This window comes from Lepidochelys kempii, chromosome 27 (assembly GCF_965140265.1).
Source record: "Lepidochelys kempii isolate rLepKem1 chromosome 27, rLepKem1.hap2, whole genome shotgun sequence".
Lineage (NCBI taxonomy): Eukaryota > Metazoa > Chordata > Testudines > Cheloniidae > Lepidochelys > Lepidochelys kempii.
In genome coordinates this window covers 14,723,698-14,740,946 of record NC_133282.1, presented here as the reverse complement: position 1 = coordinate 14,740,946, position 17,249 = coordinate 14,723,698, and the positions used below count along the sequence as shown (strand labels likewise).

Genomic DNA, 17,249 nt, shown 5'->3' with positions numbered 1-17,249 from the left:
TAACAAACCCTAAGTTTGGATCCAGGCTGTTTCTCTACAAACATCTAAGTGAGGATTCTGATCTCCCTTACACCAATTTCATACTATTTAACTCCACTGGGCCAGACTCTTAGTGGGTGTCAATCAGCTATGCCAATTTACACCAGTGGAGAATCTGTCACGTTGACTTTAATGGGGCTGATTTACAGTAGCGTGACTGAGGTCAGAATCAGGTCCCTAGTGTGTGGTGAGTCCTTTCTCCCAGTGGGTTCAATCCTGCAAGGCGTAGAGCGTGCTGGCCCCAATCCTGCCAAGCACTTAAATCAATGGGACTATTCCAGTGCTAAAAGTGAAGCTTGTGCTTCGGGGCAGGCAGGATCGGATCCAGAGCGCTCAGCACCTTGCTGGCGGAACCTCACCGGAAAAATATCCCTGTCGAGCCCGAAACAGGAGACGCAGATGGGGTGTGACCCCCAAAACACCCAGAGGCAATTTGAGACAGCTGCGCAGCAAGGAAAGAGTTACCATGGCTCCCTCCCCCGTCCCTTCCTCTCAGCTCAAGAGCTCAGCCCACATGGGTGACTATGGGAAACTCGGATAAACAGGAGAAAACCTGGCTGGCAAACCTAGGGTCGGGGCTCTGCTTGGCACCTGAGGGCCTGGAAGCCCGAATGGAAGCCTCTTAAAGGAACCACAGTGAGGGTCCTAATATGAAAAATCAATAAAGGCAGAAGCAGTCTGGGGGTGGAGGGCATCTTCCAGCATTCCCCCCGGCCAGCAAAGTTACAGACACGCTGGGGAATGAAAGGCCGAGCCCAGCTGCTTTATGGGGGGGGGGCAATTTGCTCATGGATTGGGGCATTCCTAAACGGAGGCGTTTTCGGGCTAAAATGGCGCCACCTTCCCACGTCGCGGGGGTGAGCGGGGGACGCTCTGCAGGGACTCCAGGAGGACGGAGCCCTGGGAACATCTGTTTGCTCCCTGGCAGCCTCAGAGCCTTTCCACGGCTGCCATCAGTCATTTCAATTATTAGCGAGAGATAACAAGCAGGCCCGGCCGGAGTCCAGGGCTATCCCTGGCCACGTTATATCACAGGATAACGCACCCCCAAGCTGTCCAATCGGCGAGCGAGCCACATGCCAAGCTGTTTGATCTCACTGCCTAAAATTAACATGAGCCCCAGCCAACTAGGGCAAAGGGAAGGTGCCAGGGCGGCCCAATGGGGAACTGCCCTGCAGTGCAGCTGGGTGGCGGGGAGGTTATTTTTCCACCCTGGAAAGAGGCCCTGAGACACTTCCAACCGGCGGCAGGGGAGCTGGGGAAATGTTAGGCTCTAAGCAAAGGGAAGCTGCAAAGGCCGGGACCAGGGATTCTGTGAGGGTCCCAATTAGCCGACCCGCATGGGCTGCACCTTGAACCTTTGGGCAATCAGAAATCAGCAGAAGAGCGTATTGGGCAGGTGTGGGGGTCCGGGTCCTACTGAATAGGCAAGAGCTGCCCTATTCATACACGAGCACAGCCGGTTTAACCTGCAGCATCCCCCTGCTATCCCAGCCCTGAGTCCCCCCGAATAGCTCTGTTAATGCCCTTCAATCCCAGCCCACAGCCCTCTCTGCTCTTCCAGCCCCATCTATATCCCTCAATCCCCATCTGCAGCTGCCCTGGGCTCCTCCCATCCATCTTTGCTGATGCTCCTCAGTCCTGACCCACGGCCCCTGGGGCTCCATCCCAACTCCCCTGCAGCACCTCAGCCTTGACTGCACCCACACACATCCAGGGATGCATTGTCACACAGTCCGCACAGGCTGGTTCACGTAGTCACACGTGGCAAGGACACATGTTCACAACCATGCATACTCACACACACAGCTTCCCAGAGCGTCACACACTTGCACATCACATCTCCTTCTACACGCACACGCTATACACGGGATTTCACCAACAGACAGCGGGTCGACACGCATACAGCACGCCACACACAGGCATGTTCAGAGGGCCCTTGTGCAGGTGTCATGCATGTGCTGTACACACAGGCTCTCTCTCTGTCCTCACACACACACACAACCCTTCTCACACTCTCCCACCCCCTAAGGCTTTGTCTTCATTGGGGAAAGAGGTGCGATTTTTAAACGCGGAATCATTAACATGTTAAAATCCTGATGTACACAGGGCAAAGGGTGATTTTAACACATGTTTAGCTGGCTAAGGTAAACCCTAGAAAGAACCCTAAATGTTGTGGACATAACAGACTCAGATTTAATTCCCTGATCACGGACTTCCTAGGTGACCCTGAGCAAGTCACTTAGCTGCTCTGTGCCTCAGTTTCCCCATCTGTAAAATGAGGGTGTTAGCACTGCCCTGCCTCAAAGGGGTGCTGGAAGGATAAATACATTAAAGATTGTGAGGTGCTCAGAGATTATGGTAACAGCGGTCATATAAGGATGATAGATAGATAGAGACAGCGTACAGTTTACTGTCAGGGAGCCTGGGGTACCAGAAGGGCAGGCTGGGTAGAGAATAGAGCAGTGAAGGCCTGGAGAACTGAGAAGCTGAACAGCTGAAAATACACACACCTGCCTTCAGGGTGTGGGAAGGAGATTCTAAACCAGGCTGCCCAGACTCCATCATAATTACGTTGGCCCATAGAACAGGCTATCAGGAGAATGCAGCAAAAAAATCCATCATCAAAATTAATCCTTGATGAATTGTTCACCAGCAAGTATTTGCCACCAGGTGCTACAGTGTGTGGATGTGTGTTGCGGCATGGGAGGGAGAGGAACCACGGGGATGTTACCCGGATGCACTAAAGTAAACGTTGCTGTAGATTCGGGTCCAGACGTGCCATGAAACGCTCGGGCCTCTGTGGCTAGGGAGCCTGCCCTATCCATTCTGAACAGCTCTTTTATCAGTGCTAGTGTTAAATGGCTGCCACAGTCCACCCCAGAAGTGGATGCAATTCAGTGGGAGGTGAAGAGAGAACTCACGCCAATCGAATCAGCTGATCGATACAGTACATAGAATGTGTGCAGAGGGGAGGGGGAACTTGGCAGAAAGGGGAGAGGGGGTAGAGAGAATCTGATATGTTTGGGCAGCACAAGGGGGCCCCAACCTGGTTTCCTCTCTAACAACTGCTGCAACATAACAGTTAAATAAGGATCACAAGAAGAGAGAGCATGGGGAACTTTGACTGACATGCACTATGTACATGTCAGTCATCATCATTCAGAGCCATCACTCACTCCCTTCTGCCAATTCGAAAACTCACTACCAATAACACCAGAACAGACTGATTGGCTTTGCTGCTACACGCAAGAAGCACAGCTCAGGGCAAGGCAATCCGGCAAACCAGGAACATTAGAGACGTCACAGCCCCACAAGTGGAGCCGGTTGGGACTCGGACTCTCCGGTTCTGGGGAAATTCTGACCTTTCGAAATCTGGTTTGGTTCCGAATCAGAAGGAAAACAGGCAATTTCAACATTTCCTGCAAAACGGAACTACCAAAAATGTGACTCCAAAACCATTTCACGTAGAAAAAAAATGCAAAATTTCATGTGGAAGCCAATTGTGGGTGCAATCGAGACGGGTCCACGCGACCTTTCAGTTTTGACAACCCTGAAGGAAAACTTTTGTAGGAAAACTTCCAACCAGGTTTTCCTACTGGGCACTACCAAGCCCATGTTCACCCTCTACAATGACACTTGGAAGAATTAGATTTTTATCAAGAAACATGAATTTCGCCATACGCCCCCCGCCCCCCCAAGGAATAAATATTTCCAGCAATAATAACGGACATTCACAGAGGGACAATGGAAGAAGAATAAGGCTTGAGAACTTGAGTTTGATGTAAGGACATTTACGTAACATCTATTTTGGCTCACGACGTTTGGAATTTGTGTTATAAAGCTTTAACTTTTGTAATCTTAATGTCGGCTGCCATTAACTGTTGCCTGACTCTCCTCTGCCGCCTGTGGAAATATACATCAGTAAAAATAAAATAAAGTGTGAAGATAAACATTGCTACTATCGGTCAAAATTGAATTCTGCCAAGCCGACCTACCTGAAGAAGAGCTCTCTGTAGCTCGAAAGCGTGTCTCTCTCACCAACAGAAGTTGGTCCAATAAAAGATCTCACCTCCCCCGCCTTGCCTCTCTCATATTCTGGGACCAACGTGGCTACAACAACATGGCAAGCCTATCAACTGTCCTATTCTCTGCATCTAGCTTTCAATGTTCCAGGTGATAGTGATTTTTCACCTTAACACATAATTCCTACCTCTGTCTTAGGGGTTTACGTGGCTGCCGTGGCCTCATCCAGCTCACTGGCAGGCAGTTTTCCTGATATTCAGCCTGAGTACATCTAGCAGCCCCAGTCCCGGCGCAGGGCACCATTGTGCTAGGAGCTGTACAAACATGGACAGTCCCTGCCTTGCCCTGTTACAATCAGAATTTTACTTTTCTTAACTGCCTCCTGTTTCTCCCAGTTACAGGCTCCCAGAGAGCAATTCTGTCCAATGCCCTCCTTGGGCAGCCCTGGGGACAGTGGAGCCCTGGGTTCTAATCCCGCTGAGCCCCTGCATGTATTTGGGCATGTCATTTCCCCTCTCTGTGCCTTCGTCTCATCACAAGAGGGGAAGAATGCTGATCTACCTCATAGGGGTGCTGTGTGGCTTGGGGCTGAGATTTTTAAGGGAACCTAAGGGGGTCAGGCTCCCAATTAAGTGGGAGCTGGAATTCCCTTAGGCCTTTTTCAATCGTGAGCACTTTGAGACCTCTGGATGGGGGTGCCAGGAGCCCAAGGTGTCACTGCTGTAGAGGAGCTGAAGTGGGCATCGGACTTGGCCAACGTTCAGCCAAGCCATACCGGTTATGGGCTGGGTTCTGCTCTCAGTTACCCTGGAGTAAATCCAGAGCGAGCCCACCCAACTTCCCGGTTTACACTGAGCACAGAATCCAGGCCAGGGCTCATCCTATCGTCCCTCACAGGCCAGCCCCTTTGTCCATCTTCAGGCAGGTGCCTGCCTGTCTGATCCCTGGGATAAGAGCCCACTGCCCATGCCCGATACCCACAGCCCTGAATGCCCCACCACTGCCCTTCCCCCGTCACGGGGAACCCTTCGCCTCCCGCCTAGCGGCTCCCAGCACTCCAAGGATGAAAGCACAAATTTCTCCTGCTTCCCAGGTGGCGTGGGAAGTCCTGGCTATATCTGCACCCGGGGAAAGCTGGGGTGCTAGCTGGGATATCTGGGGGGCTCCCAGTGACCTGACCACGCCGCCATGCCAGGGCAGTACCCGCAGGGCAATCGAGAAGAACAGAACAGGGGAATATGAAGTGCAGCAATACAAGGGATTCCAACTGGCATGGGAGGGATTGAGCGGAGGGACACCCACGGCCTGTGGATTCGGGGGAGGGCGGGGACAGGGGCAGCGGCAGACAGGGGCATGGCAGAGTGGGGCACCTTCGGATTCAGGGAGGAGGGGGGATTACTGTCCTCCGGATTCGGGTGACGGGGTGGGGGGCTGCCTTTCATCCTCCCCACTCCCCTCACAGCTTGTTCCAGCCGCGGGGAAGGTTTTCAGGATTCATTCAGCAAAAGCAACATATCATGAGAAGAGGGAGGGGCTGATGCCCCCCCGGCTCCCCTTCAAACCCACACTAACAACCCCCTTCCTGCCAGAAACCCAGAGATCCCACCCCAACCCCACCAAGGAGACTCCCCCACGGCCGCTGTTCTTTGCCCCACCCGGCTTCCATGCGGAGACAGGCCAAGAGAGGCTCCATCCTGCCGCAGCCGCCTCTCCCTTCCCACATCCCCACCCCCCACCCCGCTGCCACAAAATGGTGGCGGCTGCCCCCCCAACTGCTGAATGTGGAAGTACCCCAATCCCCAGAGCCTGCTCCATCGCCCCACAGCACCCCCTGGGGACAGCACAGATGGGACGCACTCGCCAGGGTGGCCCAGGCTGGCTTTGGGCAGGGAGAGGGACCCCTCGCCCCACTCAGCTGCGGGGCACAACTCGGTGGCAGGTGCTTCTCTCCCTCGGTCTCCTCCCATGAGCCGCCAGAGACGGAGGCCAGAAGTCAGCCTGAACGAGGCCACAACCAGGAGCAACAAGTGCCGCTTACTGCAAAGAACTAACCCAGAGCAACCAAAGGGTGGGTGTGCGTGCATTGTGGTGGCCTCCTTTCTAATCGGTGTGACCACGTTTCTATATGCAACAAGAATCTTTCTCTAAGGGGTGTGTGGATGTGCCTTACAAGGGTCTCTGTCTCAAGGTTGCCAGGGACGGCTGTAGAGGACGAGGGTCTCTGATGGGCATGAACGGACGCATGTGCCTGTGTGCAGTGATTGTGAGGGTCTCTGGCCAGTGGGCTCAGATGCCCGCAAGGCCTCCCTGGCGAAGCATCCCCAATACCGGGGCATCTCAAGAGGAAGTTTCCCTGGGTACCATGCTGACTGTCCAGCCGTAATTCCCAGCATGGGGTCAGGCAGCCCCTGGCTAGGTGAGACCAGGAGGGGCCACTCCGAAAACAGCTCTGCTCTCTTCCCTCACCCCTCCCTGGCCCCTCCAGGAGAGAGAGACAAGTGGCAAATCGTGGTTATCTGAAGCATCCCCCGTGCCCCATGACCCACACAGGTCCGGCTAAGCAGCACCGTGTGACCCACGTGTCTCACAGAATCCCTGGTCTGGACCATTCACCCAGAGACAAGCAGAGGGCACATGGCCGGCTGGCCGGCCGGCCTCCCTCCTCCTCCACCAGGCTGGGATTTTGCCTGCACAGAAGCTGAGCTAGCAGCGAGGGGATGTTTATACACCCCTGGGCAGCCAGTCCCCTTCCTTGTATTGACCCCCAGCCCCCCCTTCGCTGACACCTCGCTCCCTCCCCTCATTCCCATTCCTCCCTACACCCCCTACCCACTCCTCCCTAGACAAGCCCCCTCCATGTCCCACACCCTCCCATCGTCTTCCATGCCACCCCCCTCGATACCCCTCCTATACAACGCCCCATGCCCTAGCACCTCCCTATACAAGCCCCACCTCAACTCCCCTGTCTGTACCCCACCCCTCCCCTCCCTCCATACACCCCTCTTTTTTTTCCTCTTGATCTTTTTTTTATCATCATTGTAATATTCTCTCTCTGCCACACACCGGCTGCGTTCCCCCCACCAGGAGGGGTGCTGGGGGGCGGGGTTGGACCAAGCACCATCCTCCTCTCTAGACCCCAGGGTGGCAAAGCTAGCCTGCATGGCATACAGGAGCTAGAGATCAGTGTCCCCTTCTGTGCCCCCCCCCCACCTTGCAGAGCGCTGCACCCCAGCCCCCTTGTCCACAGCTCAGCACTCAGCCCTGGCATGGCTCTGACCTGACCCCACCCTACCCAATCCAAAGCCCCACCCTATGCACAGACCCCCCCAACACACAGACCCCATTCAAGGAGATCCCCCATGCATAGAGCCCCACCCTATGCACAGACCCCCGACCCCATTCACAGAGACCCCCCATGCATAGAATCCAGACCCCTCACACACAGAGCCCCACCCTATGCACAGACCACAGACCCCCACGCCCAGAGCCCCACCCTATGCACAGACCCCAGACCCCCAGGCACAGAGCCCCACCCTATGCAGATCTCAGACCCCATTTATAGACCCCAGACCCCCATACACAGAGCCCCACCCTATGCACAGACCCCAGACCCCCAGGCACAGAGCCCCACCCGACACACAGACCCCAGACCCGCATTCACAGAGCCGCACCCTATGCACAGACCCGAGACCCAGGTTCCCTGCAGAGACCCCCCCCACCCCATGCACAGAAACCAGGACCCCACACCACGCACAGAGCCCCACCCTATGCACAGACCCCAGACCCCCGGGCACAGAGCCCCACCCTATGCACAGACCCCAGACCCAGGCTCCCTGCAGAGACCCCCCATGCACAGAAACCAGGACCCCACACCACGCACAGAGCCCCACCCTATGCACAGACCCCAGACCCCCGGGCACAGAGCCCCACCCTATGCACAGACCCCAGACCCAGGCTCCCTGCACAGAGCCCCACCCCACCCCACGCCTAGATCCCAGCTTCCACCCCTTACAAAGACCCCCACCTCTTCCACAAAGCCACCCCCGCCCGGCTCCGTTTTGTGCACGAGCCTCCCCGGGAGGGGCCGCGAAGCCGCCCCCCACCCCCCCGGCGGTGCCTCCTACCTGCTCCATGCTGCGCCCCTCAGCGCGCCCCCAGGCCAGGCCGAGGAGGGGGGAGGGCGGGGGGCAGCCCCCCGGCACGATCCATGTGACTTTCCTATGGCAGGTCCCCCGGAGCCGGCCCGGCTGCGGCGTCTGCTGCGAGCGCCCGTTCCCCCGCCGGGCGTGTGTCTGTCTGCCCGGCCCCCCAGCCCATCCCCACCCCACCCCACCCCACCCCACCCCGCGTCCCTCCCCTTCCCCTCCCCGGCTCAGCCTGGCACAGCGCTCACAGGCAGCCCCGGCAGCCGCTCGGCAGGGTCATGTAAGCCCTGCTCTCCCCCCCCCCCCCGCTACTGGGGGGGGGGCAGCCCCTGCCCCTGCCCGCCCCACCCCTGGGCTCTCCACCCGCCCTGCCCCATGCGTGCCCCTGCCCGCCCCACCCCTGGGCTCTCCGCCCGCCCTGCCCCGTGCGCGCCCCTGCCTGCCCCACGCCTGGGCTCTCCACCCGCCCTGCCCCGTGCGCGCCCCACCCCTGCCCCTGCCCCTGCCCGCGCCCGCCCCACCCCTGGGCTCTCCACCCGCCCTGCCCCATGCGTGCCCCTGCCCACCCCACCCCTGGGCTCTCCACCCGCCCTGCCCCGTGCGCGCCCCTGCCTGCCCCACGCCTGGGCTCTCCACCCGCCCTGCCCCATGCGTGCCCCTGCCCACCCCACCCCTGGGCTCTCCACCCGCCCTGCCCCGTGCGCGCCCCTGCCCGCCCCACGCCTGGGCTCTCCACCCGCCCTGCCCCGTGCGCGCCCCTGCCCGCCCCACGCCTGGGCTCTCCACCCACCCTGCCCCGTGTGTGCCCTGCCCCTGCCAGCCCCACCCCTGGGTGGCGGGACCCATGCCCCTCTCTATGCTGCAGCTCCCCCATCCCCAAAACTCTCCACCCCCTAGCAGCAGATCCTCCCCTTTGCCCCCCAGGTTACCATTATTTCCAGGCCCCCCGTCTCTCCCGGCCTGGGGAGGGCTAGCCGGCCATCCGGCTGGTTGGCCGCTGTGGCATGTCCTCATGTGACTCTCCCCAAGGCGGAATTCCCAGAGCAGTGCCAGGTCCAGGAGTGGGAACTGCAAAAGCGTCCAGGGAGACACAGGGAGATTTAACCCTCTCTGGGGCCAGGCGCCCACACCTCCCCCTTGCCCTGTCCCCCAGGCAGCAGGAGGGGTGCGCTGCCGGCAGGCTGGGCGTGATCTAGGCCCGAGCCTCTTCCCCGGGACAAAGGCAACATCATGGAGAAGAGGGGGCTGAGCCCCAGTGTCTTGGGAGCAAGTTGCCTGCCCTGCCCTGGGCCAGTGGGAGATGCTGGGGGAGACTCAGGGGATATTGACTGGTTACCATCAGAGAAGTCCCACAGCAAGGGAAAAGGCGGGGCTGGGTGTTTCCCCGTCCAGCTGTGTTGCCCTTCACTTGAGTTTTGCCAGGCATGCCTCACATATGTAATTCCATCTCCAAGCAGGGGTGTGGGTCACTGTCACTCTCCCCATTTTTCAGGAGGGGAAACCGAGGCACCGAGCGGGCCCATGACTAGCCCAAGGCTGCGCGCTGAGTCAGTGCAGAGCTGGGGATAAAAGCCAAGGATCCCAGCTCCCACTCAGAACCCAGGAACCCCTAGTTCCCTGCTGAGCCCACTATCCCCACATGAACCTTGGTTGCCTGTGGGGAAAGGGGAGGGAGGGGAGTATGAACTTGGTTTCATGCCGACTATCTGCGACACCAGCAATTATCCTCCATGAGTAATTTGTTTGCGGTGCGTGGCATGGAAGTCATCAACCCCCTCGCTGAGCAGTTGTAAATATTTGCTTGGTAGCAGCGCCGGTGCCAGAAAGATTTGTGTTATTTGGAAATTCCCGAAAGTCAAAAAATCTTGGTGCAAGCTTTGGCATCTGGTGGACAAGGACTCAAGCGCCCTGGGCTCTGCCACTGCCTGACTGTGTAACCTTGGGCAAGTCACAGCCCTGCTCTGTGCCTCAGTTTCCCTCCCCCACCCTTGGGGTCTATTTGGACTGCAAGCTCTCCGGGGCAGGGATTGTTTCTTGTGGTTTGTGCAGCAGCGAGCACAACAGGACCTGATCTCGGTTAGGGCCTTCAGATAATACAGACACAGCCTCTGAAAGGGAAGCCAGAAAGTGAGCACCAACCCCCCTAGCTGAATCTAGCAGATCTCAGACCTCATTTATAGACCCCAGACCCCCATACACAGAGCCCCACCCTATACACAGACCCCCAACCCCATTTGTGCACACAACGGAGGCTCATGCACACAACAGAGCCGGGCGGGGGTGGCTTTGTGGAAGAGGTGGGGGTCTTTGTAAGGGGTGGAAGCTGGGATCTAGGCGTGGGGTGGGGTGGGGCTCTGTGCAGGGAGCCTGGGTCTGGGGTCTGTGCATAGGGTGGGGCTCTGTGCATGGTGTGGGGTCCTGGTTTCTGTGCATGGGGTGGGGGGGTCTCTGCAGGGAGCCTGGGTCTGGGGTCTGTGCATAGGGTGGGGCTCTGTGCGTGGTGTGGGGTCCTGGATTCTGTGCATGGGGTCTCTGCAGGGAACCTGGGTCTCGGGTCTGTGCATAGGGTGGGGCTCTGTGAATGCGGGTCTAGGGTCTGTGTGTCGGGTGGGGCTCTGTGCCTGGGGGTCTGGGGTCTGTGCATAGGGTGGGGCTCTGTGTATGGGGGTCTGGGGTCTATAAATGGGGTCTGAGATCTGCTAAAAAGGATGAAGTTGGTAGGGTGGAGGGCAGCGCCAGGAAAACCTGATGCCACCATCAGCCTTGGCTTTGTATCTTCACCCAGAGTTCCCATCCATATCAGAGTCAGCATGAGCCACAAGCGTTGCCGTGTAGGAGGCAGGGGGCCTGGAGGCAAGACTTCGGGGGTCTATTCCCTTTCTTGGGTGGGAGTGTGTCATAGTGGGTTAAAGAGGAGGGCATGAGTCAGAACTTGGATGTACTGCTCCAGTCTGTGATTAAGTGGTTAGAGCTGGGGACCGAGAGGCAAGACTTCTGGGTTCTTTTCCCAGCTCTGGGACAGAGTCCAGTCTTGTGATTAGAGCAGGGAGGACCAAGTGTCAAAACGCACAGGCTCTCTTCCCCTCTCTGCAAGGAAGTGTGGTTGAGTGGTGAGAACACAGGCGGGGAAGCAGGACGCCTGGGTTCTTATTGCTGGCTTGGTGTGTGACGTTAGCAAGCAGCTGCCCCTCTGGAAAACAATGGCTCCCCCCACTTGCAGGGGGTGCTGTGAGACTTAATTGAGGAATGTGTGGAAAGGGCTTGGCAGTGGGGTAGAGGCCCAGAGCCACCCAGCTGCAGAGTGAGATGGGGGATGAGGCAAACTTCTTTCAGAACTAGTCAGTTGATTTTTTCAGTCAACAAAGAGGGTCCCGGGCTGCTGGCGTGTTGATGACCAGCCACAGCACCTGGGCACCGAGAGAGCAAGCTCTTTGTGTGAGGATGCAGCCATGAATCGGTGCTAAGTATGCACCAGAAATCGAATCGGGGCTTTAACTCTGAGTGTCCCAAGTGATGACCGTCCGCAAAGTCTGCACTAGATGAGGGGCAAGGGGGAATTCCTGTTGGACCGGAACATGGGGAAGAACGAGTACAGGATTCCTGGGCCCACTTGGAACGGGCTCCGGGCACGGCTGCGGGAGAAGAACCAGTAGTGGATTCCTAGGCCCACCTGGAACAGGCTCCGGGCACGGCCGCGAGAGAAGAACCAGGACTGGATTTCTGTGCTGTTTGGAGATTCGAGTGGCTGCCAAATGCATTAGCAGTGATGAGGCCTTTAAAGCAGAGCCCCGAGCCCCATGCCACCCTCCCCGCTGCTGACACTGGAGCAACTGCAGCGCGATGCAGAGCAAACAAGCCAGGTCTGCTGACTTGCTCTGAACACGCTGGGCCATGTGGGCAGATGTGCTCCAACTGTACCCACGGCATTCCAGCCGGGAAGCAGCCTCCGCAGGCCCCACGTGAGGAGCCATGTGAGAGGCAGTTCTCTGCTAGCCTTTCCTGGCCCTGGGGTGGGCTCCAGGCCCCAGGGCGAGTGTGACACCCATCACGGGGTCAGGAGGGAGGGAATGGGGATGCTGCCCCTCGGCCCCACAGGGAAAGGGAGTGACAAACCCTGACTGTGTTCTCACACACAGTGTGTGTCTCTCTCTCACACACACAGGGTCTAACACAGATGTACGCTCGCTCACACAATCTCTCTCTCTCTCTCTCTCTCTCACACACACTGCCTGTGAAACGAGCCCAGGCTGGACCAACTGATCCGAACACTCCTGAGACTCAGGGAAGCCTGGCTTAGATTCTGATCTCATCCGGGCTCGGCTCTTTGCAGTCAGGGCTTGTTTCTAACCCAGACCCCCGGGATGGGAGAGCCCGGTGACCGGGCTGGCCGAATCTTCGCTATTTCTCTGCCCCAGCCCAAGTGCCAGTGGGCAGCTTGGAAGCGTTGGCCAAGCTGCTCTCCTTTGGTAATTTATTTTGCTGTTTCCCGGAGCTGTTTTAAGTGCTCGTTTGGCAGGGGATTCTCTGCCAGGGCTCAGCCTTTTGCAGTCACAGAGGGATGGGCAGAACCAGGGAACGGGACGCAGCAAATTCCTCACTGGCACAGGCGAGCGGAATGTCACAGGCCAAGCCAACTCTAACTTTGCCTCGACACGGCCCTGCGTTCACCGAGGCCCAACTTGTTCCACACCACAGCAGACAGGAGAGACGGGCTGGTGGCTGACGTGCAGGCACCAGGAGGCCTGGGTTCTCCTGGCCTTGCACAAATCACACAGGCTGATCATTTTCAAAAGCGGCCACTGAGTTGGGGAGAGGGGGCACAAGGTTTGAGGGAGTCCAACCTGGGGACTGATCTTCCGGAGCGTCCCATAGCCACAGATCAGAGCAAAACCCGGAGACTCACCCCTCTTCTGAACCATCAGGCCCTTCTGAAGCATCTCAGTTTGGCCACCCAGAGGCAGTGGAAAATCTCAGCCAGGCTCATGGGCGTAAACCATGCTGGGCACTGGGCATTCACAGCAGCCCAGCTGCAGTGGGACCTAAAACCCCCTGCCTAGACAAAGCCTGAGATCAGAGCAGGTCGAGAGTGAGCCTGAGGGTTTCAGAGTGGGAGAGGAAGGCTAGGGGACTTGCCAGGGGACTGACCGTATGTGTGTAGAAGGGGGAACGTGTCATGGGGCAATCGAGGGATGGGTGACCAAGCTCAGCAGTGCAACAGGGAGGCGATTATGCAGCGGGCATGTGCAGATGATAACGCAGAGCAAGGGGAAGCCTATGAGATGCCAGCTGGAAGAATGCGGCTTTTGTCTCCCGGCTTATCTGGCTTTGAACCTCCCCAGGAAACGGGGAACTTTGCCGCTTCTGGATGCTAATGAGAGGTTAAAAATAAGATCAGAGCCAGGCGGCCACGTTGGCGGTTCTATACGGCGGGGAGGGAGTGGAGAGGTCGGGCCGCGCCTCTGACAAAGGGGGCTTTATAGCGTGTGCGTGGGGAGGGAGAAGGGGGCTGGAATCCAGGGAAGGCTGGGTGGCTGCGATGCTGCGGGTAGAAAGGTTCCTTCTAGGCAGTCAGGGTGGGCACCAGCAGCTGCAGAGTGGCCTCCTGCCCTGACCCTAACACCCCCTCTCCCCCCAGCAGCATGCAGGGGTGCCACATTCTGCTTTTCCTCCTTCCTTGGCGAGCGGCCTGGTCGCTCCCTGTCTCCAGGTACCAGCGAGGGTTGGGCGTGGTTGTGTGCCCACCAGTGCCCACGTGGCATTCCAGGACAGCTGTTGGGAGGCAACTTCCCACTGCCACCTCTAGCCCGTAAGCATCACCTCCCCAGCTGGCCAGGGCTCCAAGCACCCGCCCGCACAAGTGGAAGAACTTGTGGCCCACTGGGGCTAGGACCATTTATACCGGCTGAAGATCTTCCCTTCTCTTCCTGTGCCAAGGAGCCCGGATGCTCACCTGACCAGAGTCATGGCAGCCCGCCTTTTCCAGCCCCCTTTGAGCCTCCATGGTTCTAGCTTTGGGTTCAGAACTGCCGCCCGTCACTGGGGTATCTGGTCCCATTCCACATTGCTAATAGCCACGCTCCTAGGGGTGCTAGGTGGACACTTGCTTTTGGGATGCTGCATGGGCAAGGGGGCTTTGGGGGTGGGACGAGGCAGCAAAGCTGTATCGGAGGGGAAGATTTTACAGCCTTTCTGAACCCAGCCGGACGTCGTCCGCTTCCCTTCCAGAGGCTGATGAGACGACTTCACCCTCTGCTCCCCCGGGGCTGCAGGATGGGCCCCAGGACTGCACGTGCCTGAGGGGGTCATGACAGGCGATGCACTCTCCAGCATGCTGGGATCCCAGCCCCGCATTGGGGATAAGGACAGTTACAGGTTCCTGGCTGGCTATTAATTACTGGCTAGCCTACAGTGTAGATTGTATGCTCTTTGGGGCAGAGGCCGTCTTTTTTCTCTGTGTTTGTACAGCACCTAGCACAATGGAGTCCTGGTTCACAAGGAGGGATCCTATGTGGTACCGCAATGCAAACAGTAAATAATAAGAATGCAGGGATTGCAGGCTTACCCGTCTCAGAGACAGTCCCCGGTGGCTGTTCCAGTCATGGCACTGGTAGCCTCAGCTCATCGGCTACCATAAATCTACCCCAGCAGTCCAGGCACGCTCCAGAGTCACCAGGAGATGTTGGTAGCTACATTGCAACGGTGCCCTGTACAGGAGGTTGGTTTGGTTTGTTATTAAATTGGGCGTGGGCCCTATTTCATCTGTCTTCACCGGGGTGGGTAAAGGAAAGCTGGGGAATAGGTTCTGTGTTTCTGCTTCTTTCTTACTTTAGAACCATCCGCTAAGGGCCCCAGAGCAGGAGTAGGGGGCCTTCCCTCCCTCCCTCCCTGTCCTGGAGTGGTGGTGACTCTTTAACCACAACAGCTTTTCTCCAAAACGTCCATTAGGCATTGGAGTTGAGCAGGCCTGGCAGAAAATCCCTGCTCAACAGCTCAGCCTTCAGTCCCTTGTGATGTCCCCATTCCCTGGGTTCCCCAGCTGGCCACAGAGCCGTCTGTGCCAGGAGCGCTCTGGCCAGGTACGTAGGGAAAGAGTTCCCAGAGAGGCAGCACCCAGGGGCGGGGCTGAGGGATACATTCCACCATTCCTTGCTTTCATGGAGTGTGAATGGCTTCCTCTTGGCTGCGCTTCGCACCTGCTCTGGCCAGCTTCCCAGCTAGACAAGGGCAGGCTTCCGCGTGGGAAAAGGAAGTGGGGAAAAAAAAACCCTGATCTTGCGGCTGGCCGGGGGAGAGGTGCGGAGCCCACTTTTTGTTGACATGATAAAGCAGCCAAAAATAAGGGCACAGGGTGAATGCTCCCCACCCCCCACCACACACACTTCTTTGCTGGTCACCTTGACAGGCTCTGCCCCTGCCTCAGAGCCTACAAATCCTACAGGAAGGTATTGCAGCCTCCCCGGGCCCCTGCACAGCGTGCTACATGCATCGCTGCCTTAAAGAGGGCTGCACGCCAAGTGGCAGGGACAATACCCTGGTGCAGGGAGACCTCTTAGCAACCACTGCAGGGCAGGGTGTGGGCGGGACAGAGGAGGGGGTGGGCACGGGGGGGGGGAGGCAGGGCCAGGGCCAAGCTTTGCCGGTGGAACTTAGGGCTGCCCTCGTCTGGGGCCACGCTGAGTCCTAAAGCCCCTGAACAGGGACAGCACCAGCCCCTGCTAAGTGGGAGAAGCAAATCTGCCCTTGTCTGCTGGGTGCATGGCCCGGCCCTAGACGCCAGCTGGCAGAGCCCTTCTCCCCTCCCTCTGCCCCTACCACCTTTGTCCGCTCTCCAACACACACTCAGCAGGCTGGGGGGTGGGGGTGGGTGGAAATCCCAGCTCCAGCCCCACATTCAGAGGAGCAAATAAAATCCCAGGATACAAAGTTCACCGCCTGGGAGAGACTGTCTGGCAGATCCATCAACGAGGCCCTTTGTTCTCACAGACAATGCCGGGCCAATGGGGCTCCAGCCTCGGAAGGGGGACAGATGCTGAGATCCAGGCTGCCACACAGGCTCTCACCCCTCATCGCAGAAGGCAGCCATGGGACCTAGTGGTTAGAGCAAAGGTCTGGGTGCCAGGAAGGGCCTGGGTTCCAGTCTCTCTGCCTCACTGACTACCACTGGATCCAATTTGTGCCTCGCTCGACCCCACACTGAAGCAGCGGGAGGATTTGATGGGCAACCAGAGGCTGGCTCCTTAGCTTGGGTAAATGGATGGCTGGAGCGGCACCAGCTGAGAAGCCAGCCCAGCCCAGCCCATGGATGCCCCCCAAACTCAGAGTGCTGTGGGCCCCCAGTACAGTCCCTCCGCCAGCCCTGGGCTTTGCCCCTGCACTCTAAAGGTCCTGCTCGCAGCCAGTGCTGTTTCCAGGCCAGGGGCTCCCAAGCCTTACCTAGATCAGGGTCATTCCCCATATTTAGCAAGGGCAGGGGGCTCATGACCCCTGGATGGTGCCCAGGCCAGAAAATAGCTGCTGCATTCACGCCCGCCTCCCTTCGCACGGGGGGCAGGGTTGTGCCCTGGACAGCCAGGGCCTCTCTCCCATGGGCTAGGCACCCCCAAGGCAGAGATCTTGTCTGCGCTTCAGCGTAACAAGAGCCGTGGGGCGGGGGTTGATGCTTTCTTCTGGGCCTGTACAGTGCGTAGCACTGTGGGCCATGGCTGGCTGCCGTGCTCTTGGCACACCTACATGCCGGCCAGCGCTCTCAACCACAAGCCAAATACAGAACAGCCATAGCCTGCCCCTTCCATGGCCGGGGCTGCGCTGGTGCCAGGGGCCCTCAGTTTTATTCCTGGGTCTGACCAGGGCTTGCCTGCCCCACAGCCGGACCAGATCCCTTCGCCCTCCCCTGTGCCTTGGACTCCCCAGCTGTGCCATAGGGCCAGCTCTGCCGCCCTGCATTGAGAGCTAGGTGTTGCGAGCTCCTCTCCGCCACAGCCTGGGTCAGCGGTTCGGGCAGCACTGGGTGCGGCCGGCACAGACTCCAAGAGGCTGACG

The 17,249-nt window shown here is 58.3% G+C and overlaps 1 protein-coding gene across 1 annotated transcript in view; it reads right to left on the bottom strand.

Moving 5' to 3' along the window:
- ARHGAP23 (Rho GTPase activating protein 23) overlaps window positions 1–8,318 on the bottom strand; it is a 125,019-nt gene extending 116,701 nt beyond the window's left edge. The window contains exon 1 of the mRNA XM_073326142.1: window positions 8,190–8,318. Within this exon, the coding sequence (XP_073182243.1) occupies window positions 8,190–8,198 (9 nt within the window). The 5' untranslated portion in view covers window positions 8,199–8,318. The remainder of the gene's footprint in view (window positions 1–8,189) is intronic.
- Window positions 8,319–17,249: the final 8,931 nt, after the last annotated feature.